This window comes from Mesitornis unicolor, unplaced genomic scaffold (genome assembly GCF_000695765.1).
Source record: "Mesitornis unicolor isolate BGI_N332 unplaced genomic scaffold, ASM69576v1 scaffold49109, whole genome shotgun sequence".
Classification (NCBI taxonomy): domain Eukaryota; kingdom Metazoa; phylum Chordata; class Aves; order Mesitornithiformes; family Mesitornithidae; genus Mesitornis; species Mesitornis unicolor.
The window spans coordinates 11,311-24,774 of NW_010210263.1; the positions used below are offsets into that span (position 1 = coordinate 11,311).

General features: G+C 39.8%; 1 protein-coding gene across 1 annotated transcript in view; it reads left to right on the forward strand.

Annotated features, from left to right (window-relative positions):
* LOC104547442 (PMS1 protein homolog 1-like) overlaps positions 1-13,257 on the forward strand; it is a gene marked incomplete at its 5' end in the record, with an annotated part of 21,613 nt that extends 8,356 nt beyond the window's left edge. The window contains 5 exon segments of the mRNA XM_010193123.1: positions 1-39; positions 5,186-5,641; positions 6,172-6,302; positions 10,033-10,193; positions 12,835-13,257. The exon segment at positions 1-39 is cut by the window's left edge and continues 29 nt beyond it. Of these exon segments, the coding sequence (XP_010191425.1) occupies positions 1-39; positions 5,186-5,641; positions 6,172-6,302; positions 10,033-10,193; positions 12,835-13,026 (979 nt within the window).
* Positions 13,258-13,464: the final 207 nt, after the last annotated feature.

A 13,464-nucleotide genomic window follows, 5' to 3' on the forward strand; every position in this document is an offset into this window, starting at 1 on the left:
AGAGCAGTGGAAGAATTTGAATGAACAGGAAAAAAATAAGTAAGTTTTCAGGCTGTCTTGCTTCTAAATGTGGTAGATACCAGTGAGTCACCTGTAGTGAATTAAAAAAAGCTGTAACTCAGTAAATAATAACAGTAACCAGTTATTCATGAAAATATAGAGCAGAAAATTGTTCTGGCTTTTCAGGATCAGCATCACTGTTGTGAGTTGTCATCTTCTGCTGTTTGTCGACTTGCACTGCTCATCTGAGTTCCTCATTTTGCCACTGTGCCATGCAGCAGTGAGGTGGGGACAGTTTTGCTGAGTTGATATTTGGAGATATCAGGCAAGCAAATGTACTGCTTGAATCCTGCAAACTTCAGTATTCTGAGGGCTGCCTGTGTGTTACGGTTCTGATGTACTGTCAGTGAAAACCAGCATGGTGATGGACGAGGCACCGTATAGTTCCTCCAGAGCTTTTTCCAACCAACTGTTCTGGGTTGTTTTTATTGCTACAAAGTGAGAGTTCTTTTTCAGGATCTTTAGTGCTTGAACACTTGATAAACTTTCTAAATTTAGTACATATCCCAGCCCAGGCCACCTCAAGAATTGTGTTTGTAAAACCCAGTCAAATGACACAAGGAATTTCTTCTTCCTCTAAACAGCACTGGTTCAAATCGGATAGTCAGCGTGGTACAGTTGGAATTTTAAGCTGTTTCAGCCAAAACCAGATCTCCTTTTAGGTTACGGTCTGAATAGGTAAATCCCATATTTCTATAAAATGAATTGTCACTGAGTTTTTGAAATCCATCTGCAAGTAACGGTAATATTTTAGCCTAACTGGGGATGGGGATTGTTAGTTAAAATATTTGGTATATATTGTCCTTTATGTGGAACTTATATTATGGTAAATGATGAATTAGAATAACAAATTTTGAGACATTTTAAGACAGCTTAAAAACAGAAACGCTAAACCTCCTACATCCTGTTTGTGATTTTATAAAGCGTAAAACACTGTGAGGAAAATAGCAGTAGTTCTTCAGCAGCTTGACATGTAATGATTTAAATGTGTGTTGTGATTTGTAGCAGGAAGTTTGGGAGATGAGATTTTGGGTTCTGAAGAGCAAACTCATTGGAAGTGTCATGAAAATGTGTTTTCTTCATGTTGTGGAAGCAAGGAGAGGAGATAGAGAGAGACTACTGGAAAGGAAAGTATAGTAGCCACACAGTGTAACTGTGACACTGCTGAGAAATCAGATTAGGAGAATGGTAAGAAGGAGAAGCTGTGCCTGTTGATTTCCTGTTGATACATCTGTCTTGACCTTGACTTCTTGACTTTGAGAACGTCTGCATTGTTCTGAATCCCAGCTGTATCAGAGTTAAGTGAAATCTTACCTAGCTTGTGATTTACCTAAGTTAAAGTTCACTAAGCAAGCGCCATGCCATGACCACAAAACCATCCATGGGAGAAAGTGCTTTGTCCATCTCAGCGCTAGCACAAACATTAATGTAACAGTAGGAATCTACTCCAATTGTATTCATGCTTTTAATGAAATGAAACAAAAGGTTGTGCCAGCTGTTTCAGGAAATTTTAATTTGCTTTGCTTTAGCTTTTGAGCCTTAATGGCTGCTTTCCTGGTACAACTGTTCTGTTTAAGGGTGTGCCTACAGATTAGCTTTCTGTCAGGTCAGGAAGGAGACCTCTCAGGTAATGAAGCTCTCTTTATATGTAGGAGTGAATGCAGGATGGTCTACTGGATATTGAAGTGAGTGAAAAAAATTGCCACTAGTTGTGTCTATATGTTTCAGCTTTGATGTCCCTCTTCTTCACTTTCGATCTTTTAAAACAGCCTCAGAAAATAAAAAATAGGACAAGATACGTAGACATCTTTTCCTCTAAGGCAGCAATCCAGAAGGACTGGTGTATGTCTGGCAGGGAACACCAAGTCTTGCCTATCAGATAATCTGGATAAATTGGGCCACCTAGAGGTAACAACAAATGTATATACAACAGGGCAGCCAAAGTGCCACGGCTCTACTGAGAACGCTACACCTCCGACTTCATGAAGCCTTGCCGGCGAGACACCGCTTCTCGTGCGCTCCAGCCCTCTGATGTGTGACAAAGGCACACGTTTCTGTTGTGATGGGTGTGCTTGGCTTCGGAATCTCTGCTCCTCTCTATCGCTCCTCCAGCAGGTCTGAATGAATTTAAATCCCTTGTGGGAGCTATACAACCAACAGATGTCTCATAGTGACATAGGATAGCCTTTTCAAAACAACCCAGCACTTATTACTCAACCGGAAAGTAAAATGTTATGGTCTTTAGGTTATAACAGAAGAGGAAAGCTTCCATGCATGTCCAAGTTGGCAGCATCGCATATCCCCCTGCTTTGCAAAGCCAGGATTTAATTTCTTGCACTCACTCTGCTCTTACTTAACACAGCTTGCCTGCGTTTCTGGCCTTAATATTTCTTGCGTACCAGGGTCAGGTAGGAGTGGGAGAAACCCCTCAACTGCCACGGCAGTGGCAGCAGTAGTTATCCTGAAGGTGTAGGAAAGGTTCAGAGCTACAAACATGCTACCGTGGGGCTAACAAATTACCTTGTCAGCACTGTACAGTAATTCTTCATGAGTATATTTGTACTCTGGGAGAAACATTATTTCGGGTAGCATGGCCTTTGCTGTTTGTTGACAGGTTGGTGTATGGATGGACAATCAATAGTGGCCAGTAGCAGCTGGCTCATGTGTGGTGGCTTTTTCTTGCTCAATAACCTTTCCCCGCATCTCATGGCGTGTGTGTGTGTGTGTGTGTGCGCATTATTTGCAACTCTTTCACATTGTGGTAAATATGCTCGCTTACCAATTCCAGAAAAAATGTTTTTTACTATGTTTTAACCTTTTCATTAACATATTCCTTTTCCTTTGGATGGAGATCGTTTGGTGGTACCATCTGGGCATCGGCCATCCATCATGTCTCTAGCCAGCTCCATTCATATACTGCCAGATATTCATAATGAATAACGGTATTAATGAGTGGTGTCAATCCTTCCATACTGTTCCTTGTCCCCAGCATCCTTTCAGTCGTAACAGTAGGTCCATATTGTCCAGTCCAAGAAAATAGTGCTTGTCACGAAACCTGTGCATTTTAGAAGCAGATTGAAAAGTTGTTACGGGCAATTAAAAGCTTTTTTTATCTTCTTCTTTGCAAAGCAAGGAAACACAGAAGTGGGATGTAATAGTTACTCATTATGATAGTTTGAGTTGATCTGGTTTTCTTACGTGAAGAGGCTGATGCTGAGATAGATGTGTTACACTCAGAATAGGATGCCTCTCTGTTGTGGACACACATGAATCTACACAAGTGGCCATTTCCAGTCACAGTTTATTCCAAATAGCCAAATTCAGATTATTTGTCTTATAAGGTCTGAAAGACCTTTATATTAAAAGGCTTTTGTTATATGCTAAGTTGTTTCATTTGGGTTTAAGATGCAAGGGGAAAATAAGAAATCGTGGATGTATTTTCCTAGTTAAACCAAAGCTACCTCTGAAACTACATTCTAGTCTTCCACTCCTGCCTTACCTCCAGTTTTCCTTGGGTTTGCGTTTTGTAGCTTAAGGAAAGGATCCTGAGTTTAAAGCCTTAATTCACAGAGGAGAGCAGAAACTGTTCTTGTAGCACTTGTTGATTATACTTGTCTCTGGAAAGAGTTCTGAAAAGGCCAAGGTTTGATCCTGAGCAGGTCACTGGTAGTGATGTGTATGAATTCGCAGAACCCTCACAGTCACAGCTTGTAAGGCTAGAATTTTTCTGATGGTAGCCTAATATGACAGGCAAGTTGGACTTTCTTTGGAAGTGCTTTTGTCTGGGATTACCAGCGTATCACTGAAAGCTCAGTTCTCTTACAGTTAAATATTCTCCTGCGGTACGATTGGGTCTGTTCAGAACAAAGTATTTATTGATCTGGCCAAAGCTGTAAATGTATTTGGGATAAAAAAATTCTGTCCAAGCGATTTCATCCATTCATTTTAAAGGAGCAGATGTTTTTTATCTTAGCGTTTGCTCCATATTTTCTGAGACGTGATTTATTGCAAGAAACTATTTAAGCTGACATTTTTAGTTAACTAAATATTGGTACCATATGTGAATGTTAGCATATCATAATTAATTGCAAATGGTGACCCTTTTCTTGACCTTAATTTTCCAGCATGCATACACATAATTGAATCAAACTGCTCCAGCAAGTAGCAATAAATAAATACGACCAGCTGAAATACTTACTTCCAATACTTACATATGATAGTAGTACTGCTTTTTTATTGAAGGTTGGATTGGTTTGAATAACCTGCTAGACTTCAGAATATCAAATAAGGATAAAAGTTCAGCAAATCGCTCCTTCTGCCTTCAAAAAAGTAAGATTCTCATGTGCAGTAGGTAAGCATAAACCTGGCATCTGTAAAAGTTCAGTTATCTTTCTGACATTTGTAAACTCGTTAAAAATCCATTCGGGCTGTAGAGACTTTAGTATTTAGTAATGTTTTAACCATTTAGACAGCATTTAGGAGGAGTTTGTTACTGACTACTTGAAAAATCTGTAAGTTTTAGTTACAGCACTCTGTGATCATTGTATCTATTCTGTATTCTCATGCTTTTTATTTATGTGGCTGATTTCAGGCCATTTCAAATCAAATATACTTCTTTATATTGTAAATCTTGAGGCTTATGAAGTTACTTACACTCCAAACTTTTACCTAACCACACGGACTCCCCTTGAAGTCTGCAGAGCTTACAGGACACTGTGAGTTGTACTGGATGTGCCTGGGAAAAAGCTTCTTCCAGAGCTATCTATCTAACTGTGAATTAGGGTTAAACGTAGTTTTGGGGACTAAGACCAAAAGCAGCCTGCTGTAGCATTTTGCATAATGCAGTCTACTCCTCCCGCTTCAGTCATTCAGGTTTTGCTGGCTGTCGTGATGAGGGAAAATTTCCAACTTACCATCTTCACAAGGTAAAGTAGTAAAGGCACAGTCCCTGATCGTCTTCCGCCTGTGTCGCAGTGGAAAGCGCGTTGATGTGGCTGCTTGAATGAACCATGGGAGTTGTTCTTGTCTGGTAGAATGGTTACCTTGCCTTTTGTTTCAGGGTATTAGGAGTTGGGGTTTGAGGTTTTGTATCTGTTTGTGCTACTGGTTTGTTTTCTCTTTTAAGTTATGAAATAAAAGCTGCTAAAGACCAGGAACGGTACAACAGAGAGGTCAAGAAAGCCATGGGACGGACAGTGAACCGACCAGCAAAGGAAGCAGAAAAACAGAAACCCAAGCCGAAGACTTCCCCATCCGACCAGCAGAAGCTTGACAAGATATTTCATGCTCAAATGGAAAAGAAGCGGACACCTGAACAGCCTATGAAAACTGTGACAGTGCCTTTTTCTCTGAGTGCCTGTAGACAGCAGCTTCAGAGACGTGAGAAGAATGATTCAGATGAACATGAGCTTTTCCTGATCCGTCGCCAGAGTTTTCCTGATGTCTGGATATTTGCTACTGGAAAAAAGCTAATGTTGCTCAACCCATATAGAATGAAAGAAGCGCTGCTACATAAAAGATTACTGATGAATCATAAGCTTCCAGCGGAGAAACTGGACCAACCGATTGTGTTAATGGACAGGTATAGTGCCACTGAGAAAAAAATTGTATGTTATTTCAAATATAATTTGATGATTATTTACAGAAACCTCTGGTAAGGCCCTGTTTGCTAATTCTGTGATTTATTTTAAAATTTGTCCATCTATAAGAACAGATTTTTGTGTTGTGTGCTATCACCTCACAGAATGAGCAGACTCGGTCATACGCCAGTTCATACGTGTGAATTCTGACAAGTTTCATTGGTGGGGCAATGAAGACAAATGTATTCCCCCGGAGGAAAATTAAGTGCTCCACATTTTCAGAACTTTATTTAAGCTAATGTTCCACCTATGGATTGCATAATTATTATTATGTGCCTAAATTTGGTCACTCTTTAAGATATGTGAACAGTTGTTATTTTGTTGCTGTAAACAAATTCCTTTTTCAGCATACTTTTAAAAGTCTTGGTCACTTTTGATCTCTTAACTACTTTCTTCTGTACTTTTCTCACAGTTTTGAGTTTCAGATTAAGGATTTTGGCTTTTAACCCTTTGGGGTTATTTTTTTTTCCAGTCTTCTTGGTGGATCTCAGTATATGGCTGCTCTTCATAACATACAGAAGGATTCCCAGAGTTTCAATGGATCCGGTTATTTGTTGGATCCAAGGCTTGTAGCAAATGGATTCCAGATAAAAATGATAGAAGGTATGGTGGTTTTAAAGTCTTCTAGTCATACTGGATCTTGTTTCCTCTGATTTAATGATGTAAATTTTTGTTAATGTTGATCGTGTTATTCTCCATCACTTTAAAGCATGAACATCCTAATTTCCTGAACGTTGAGATTTTGTTACTTAGCCAAGGGTGTAATCTTCTACATAGAACACTGAGTAATGGGAACTGATGGTTGAACAGAAAACTTTGATAGTATTTTAAAGAATGCTCTGAAAGCCACATTTTCCTGACTTGTGTTTTTAATTCTTTTCTCCAAATGCTGGATATCGGTCTCCTTAATTGCCACTCAGACAGAATTTAGATTAAACTGATGAGACTTCCTTAGTCTTGACACCTTCTTCTAGGGTGATACTTGCACAATCTTCGGCGAGTACGTGCTTTAGCTGACTACTCCTCGGCTGTTGAGTGGTTGAGCAGGTCCAGTGAGGAGCTGGATCTGGTTAGTGACTCGCTTTCATATCAGAGTTGTGACACAGAGCCCTGAGGGGCCAGTAAAGAGGGTGACAGGATCATCACCACACCTATTGATAGAGTTTGAGGTGAACTTTTTTGAGATGGCCTACTTTTCAATGCCACAACGTTGATCACAGAATAAATTTGTTTTATATAAGATCCTTTTACCTTAGCGAGAAAGACAGAATGTTTATAGGTTCTTCTGAAGAATGATTTATAGAGATGCTGTTGGAACCCCAGGGGCAACACAGCCAGGGTCAGTTCTGCAGACCAGGATTTCCCTAGCAGAATTCCAAGAAAAGCAAATGTCTTTGGGGGTAGTACCTAGATGACAGCTCAGAGAAAAGATTCACTATAAGAGCTGTTAGAAATGCTATAGCTTCATGTGTTACAGATCCCCACATATGTACAGTGATGACAGATCTACTGTAACATATGGGATCTTTTAAGGGTAGGTACAAAAAAGGGATGTAGAACAACTCCTTCGCTCAGAGGCTGGCTCTTGGGAAGAACAGAGCCTAAGCTGTTTGCTGTACTGAATCCTGCACAGCAAAACCAAGGAGACTTATTGCTGACTGGCTAAATCCCTACATAAATAGTAAAGACTTTGTAGAAGAGGTGTTCGTGGTAATAATCTTAGATTGAATCATTAGGGGAATAAAATGCATATTGTAACAGGCAGCTCTGAAAAGATTTACTCAGTCTAGCAAATTGAGGTCTATGTCACATCTCTAGACAAGCATGGGAGAAAGGGATTGTTGCTTAGACTTTTTGCTTATGTACCTTCTTTTCCCTTCATCTTCTGATACTGTAAGCTTTCTCAAAATCTAGTTAATGTACGCTGGATGTGAATAAATTGAATGGATGTGAATAAATCTCTGCACATATTCTGCCAAAGAAAAGGACCCTTAGCATTGCTGTCCATTATCATCTATATTAAGTCTACTCGTAGTACTCAGTTATTAATTTGGAACACAAGACCTCTTGCTTTGGTATTGAGCACCTCGCTAGGACTGTTTCCTAGGTGAGTATAATGACTTGGATATAGGACCATAGATTCAGTGCTTATTTCCTCTTCGTGTAGGAAGTGTTTTATGGGACTTCGTTTAATAACAGGAAAAACTGAACAGCTGCTTTGATTCGGAAGATGACTTTGGTAATTCCCTTGTTTCATTGGGCTTGCATCTCAACTGGTCTTTGTTGAGGATTCTTCTTTGTGTTTAAAGTCTTGTCTTTTGGCAACTTGTGGCACAGAGCAACTTTTTACAAAGATTTTGATTCTGATAGTCTCTTACTTGGAAAAAAAAACCCCAACGCACGTAGTGTTTGATTTTCCTGATTTGGGTTACTTACCTGTAGGGGACAACTTTTCTTATAGGATAAAAAGAAAATAATACATTAGTCTTGCACTAAATTGAGCATGTCTTGGGATTAACAGTTGGAAATTGAATCTTACTCCCTCACAGCACTTGAAAAATGTAGAAATACAACTGTAGACTTTAGTGGACAAGACGTTGTAGCTAGTGGGGTGGTTCTGAACTTTAGTTACTCTAGTAACCTCCCACGAGTCTTTCTCACAGGCATAGCATGGACATGCCTCGCTCTGAACCCCATGGCACTGTGTGGCATCAGATGAGCCACTCCTGGTAGGTTTTTGAAAGGCATAGTTAGGCCTTTTCCTCCTAACAAGTGCTCAGTTCCACGTGCAGTTTTTTTTTCTTGTTCTGTCATTTTGATGGGAAAACTGTTGGAACTTCTGGCAGTGTTTTCCTTGTTCACAAATGCAGCTCTTGGATAGTTATTTTTACAGAAGCACAAGAATTTCAGGCCTTTCTTGCCTGTTGTTTCGTCTGGGGGTAAGTCTGTCCTTTGAATGCTCTCTTGTGGTAAGACAGGAATGTCATTTACCTTTGCTCCATGTCGTTCAAAGATTCTGTATGACTGCAGCCATAGTTGTTCCAAATATCCTAGATCTCAGATGTGCCCTGTCTTGTTTTGGTAGAGTAAGATCTTCTGTAATATCTCCTTGTTTCTCTTTATTTCTGGAAGCTAGTAATTAAAGCTGTGCTCGAGACTGGGAATACTACAAAACAGTTCTAGCATTTAAACAGTGCCAGCTAGGTTTTGAATTAAAATAAGCGGAGGTATTTGTGATGTGAATAGGCATACGTTGTCACCATGAAACATTGGACAAATAAATGCTTTGCACTCAAAGGGAGCAGCAAAAAGTTACCTAACTGAGCAGACCTTGGCCTGTTCAGGGACTTGGTTGGCAGAGTCCCTTGGGAGGCAGTGCTGAAGGGCAAAGAGTCCAGGGAGGCTGCACACTCTTCAAGAAGGAACTCTTAAAGGCACAAGAGCAGGCTGTCCCCATGTGTCAAAGAACGAGCCAGTGGGAAGAAGACCGGCCTGGCTGAACAGAGAGCTCTGGCTGGAGCTCAGGAAAAAGAGATTTATGATCTATGGAAGAAGGGGCAGGCAGCTCAGGAGGAGTACAGGGCTACTGTGAGGCTGTGCAGGGAGAAAATTAGAAGGGCTAAAGCCCAGCTAGAACTTAGTCTGGCCAGTGCTGTTAAAGACAATTAAAAGGGTTTCTATAAATACATTGGCAACAAAAGGAGAGATAAGGAGAATCTCCCCCCTCTAGCAGATGTGAGGGGAAACACAGTGACCGGGGATGAGGAAAAGGCTGAGGTACTTAATGCCTTCTTGGCCTCAGTCTTCAGTGGGAAAACCAACAGTACTCTGGGTACACAGCCCCCTGAGTGGAGGGACAGGGATGGAAAGCACAGTGAAGCCCCCATAATCCATGAAGAGGTGGTTAGTGACCTGCTACACCACTTAGATATAGACAAGTCTATGGGGCCAGATGGGATCCACCCCAGGGTCCTGAGGGAGCTGGCAGAAGTGCTCACCAAGCCACTGTACATCATTTACCAACAGTCCTGGCTGACTGGGGAGGTCCCAGTTGACTGGAGGCTCACAAACGTGACACTCATTTACAAGAAGGGCCAGAAGGAGGACCCAGGGAACTCCAGAGCTGTCAGTCTGACCTCGTGTCGTGGCTTAGGCCCAATGCCTAACTGAGCACCACGAACTGAGCACCAGAATCAACCTTAATGATTCTATGATTCTGTGAAATTGAAACTGTTTTACTAAGTGATTTTACATCAGTTTAATTTTCTTTGAATTGCTCCAGAATAGAAATAAAAACAGTGTATAAATTACTGTTTTGGTTTTGTATTTTCAGGTGCTTCAGCTACAGGAAGTCATCTGGAAATAGAAGGGATGGCAAATTGTCTGCCATATTACGGTATTTCTGATTTGAAAGAAATTCTGAATGCAGTAGTTAATGGAAATGCAAAGGAAGTGCATGAATGTAGGCCTCTCAAAGTGATAAATTACTTGGAGGTAAGACAGAAGTTTACTTCTAAATATTGGCCAGCTATGCTTACAATAAATTCTTGAAACAGCTTGAAAGTCTTCCTTTAGCTTTCTACTTTAACTTATGTAGTTCTGTTCTTAAACAGACACTGCTTTTGAAAAGAGGAATTACCTATCCTCTCTGAGGTGCCTGGGTTCTGCATTGCTCACCACAATACTTCCATGAGACATCAAAAACCAGTCATCCCATGTGATGTAACACGTGCTGAAGGCTGATGTTCACAAAGCTTGTCTATGTAGGCAGTTTTCAGACTAGAAAGGCATTTCTCCATGTTAGAATACAGGACTGCCATGAAATTGCTTTATGAAGTCTAGGAGGCAGTTGAATCTAGAAAAGTCGTCAAGGTTTAACTCCTTTATAAATAAATCTATGAAGAAGTTATACAATTGTTTAATAGTTTATGAAAAGTAGGTGTTCATTGAAGCTTAATTCTCTTGTAAACCTCAAAGAGGTGTACCTTGTGAAAATCCAATTCCGCTTAAAGAAGAATTCCTGTGATCCAGTCAAAGAAAGAGCGGAGATAGACTAACAGGAGATACTTTTTTTTTGCCAGAAAAACAAGCTGTCACTGGAATTAAGACATTGAAGTGAAAAATGAGGTCCTCATATATGGTGAACTCCATATGCCTCTACAAATGCTTGTGTCTAGCTAATATCAAAAACTTCTGCGGTAACAGGAAGCACATGTTGACAACCAACGGTCTTGTAAACCCTCTCTGTTCAGTGCAGCGGTGACTAAGTTCTGCAGTGCACTGACTCAGAGAAAACCATGCGTTCTTCACGAGCAGCCAGCGTTATTATTTGCCAGAAATATGGCAGTTGAGTAAAAGAATCTTTAATCTGTTTTCTTACGGAAGTTACTTTGCAACAGTTGGAATTGGAATGACCCTTGTTAATATTTGATTTGCAAATAGATAAAATCATCCATCCAGAGACACTAATAGCTGTGAAGTTTGAAACAACGGATATATGTGGTACTAGCTAAAGCTGGAGTAACTAACAGTAGTTTTCTATCACTTCTTGTCTGGATGTTTCACTAATGCTATTTTTTATGCCAGTTCTTCAGATCTCTGTTCAAAAAGGTTGCTGAAATATATGTTCATTCTCTCTTTCTGAAGCATTTGCTGACACACTTTGCTGAATTGAGCTACTTCAAAATGGGACCTAGGCATTTACATAGAATCTGTGTTTTGTCTTTTAAATATTTATTACACAAATCTTTCCCTGTCTCTTTGTGGCACTAAGTTTACAGGTGCGTTTGGAGCAAATGACTCTGCTGTGTACTACGGAACCGTTCTTGTGCACTCATGAAAGAAGCTTAAAGAAGGGATGAGTTAAGTGTTGAGACAGGAATGGTTTGTAACTTGCTTTGGAGGCGGAAGCTTTATTTCCTTTCCTTACAAATAGCTATCAGTCAGATTGAGTGGAATGGAGTTGTTTTATATATAGAAAGAGAAATACACACACATGTATCTTATCTGTTGGATATAGATAACAGATATATAGATAAACACAAACATATAAAAGTATGCATCAGGAGATGTTCAAAGGAAGGCATATTAAGAGCAATGTTGATCCTATGAGGAACTGTTAGAAAGAAGATGCATGTGCAGCAGTTAACAGTAGCTGGAAAATGCATACTAACTAGGAATTATATAGCTTACTGTCATGAAAAAAATACTATAGAAAATAAGTACAAACACTGGGAACACCATTCCCTGTCGTGTTCAGAGTTGGAAGTTCTGTGTTTGAGCAGGCAGCGTGTCTGCAGCTTTTGCTATCTTTTGGTTGACCCAGAAGAAAGAACAGGGTAATGGTTAAAGGAGCAGCCTTCCTGGATAGAGAATAGTCCACAGTGATCTTTTTTCCGCTTGGAATACTGGGAGAAAATCGCAGACAAACAAAATGAGAAGATTCAGATGAAAACGTTATGAATGCTGCTTAAGATCTGTTCAGTGTGAGAGGAGATTGTATGCAACTTCCATTCATGTCTAGGCAACATTACTTAAGTACAGAAGAGAAGGCAGTGGCAGGAAGGCTCGTCTTGGATGAGGAATCAAAATAACAGACAACTTCAAAAAGAAGTTGCTTAATTCTTCCAGGATGGGTGCTTCGGGAATTGTGTTTAGTAGTCACTTCTGCTTTCTGGTATTGTGAGATAACTGAGTTAACAGAACATTGATCTAAAATTACACAGTGGTATTTTTGAAACTTTGTTTAGCTGGCTGGCTGACTTAATTTATGTTAGTTCTACAGTTTGTGGTGTGGAATGTGTCTTGTGAACTGGTGAACATCTTCAGCTGGTACTGGTGCCAACAGGAAATGAGATATTCAGAAACACAAAGCATCTTACAAAAGCAGACCCTAAAAGGAAGAGTGCAAGCATGACCAGGAGACTGACTCAGCTGTAGAAATGTCATGAAATGAGCAATAAGATGTGTTAGAGTTACATTTGGGTTTCTGGGATTCGGAATATTTATCAGCAGAAAAGAAGAGTGGCCTTTAAACAGTCAGCGTTTAGTTCCTGCATTCTGGTAGCTCCAGGTTAATGTGTTAAAAAGCAATTTAAAACTATTGGGGTTTTGTTTTTGTTTTTCCTCTCCACAGGGAGAAGCAGTACGTTTAGCTCGGCAGCTGCCCTTGCATTTGTCAAAGGATGATGTACAAAACACAATTTGCAGGATGAAGCAACAACTTGGAAAGGAAATTAAAGGTTGTGTTCATGGTCGTCCTTTTTTTCATCACTTAGCAAATATTCCACAAGCTGACAAGCGCAGCTCCATGGAAATTATTCCGTAAATGGAACATTTTGTTTGGAATCGTATTTCTCTTGCTTCATTTTGATCATTACTCTGTAATTTCAGTATGTTTTGTGAAAAGCTTTTCCATAATGACTTTTCATTATTATATGTTCACCTTCTAGAGACTTTAACATTTACATTCAAATGCTACTTGAAAACTGTAAATAAAAACTGTAGAGAAACAATTCATCACTATTTTTTTAAAGAATTTATTAAAGAAGTGTTCTCAGCTGGTTTGATGCTTTTCTTATTGCTGCAGGTTGAGAAAATACCAGTATGTTGAAATTGTTTAGATGCCGTCTGTTGTACTAAGGGCATGAGATGTTAATTTTCAAAGGAATGCCAGGTAGCTGTAGGTATTTAAATGTGCCATTATCATTTGCAGTTGTTATACTTACATGTCTATGATGTATTTCTCTTTGGAAATCATTAGGTT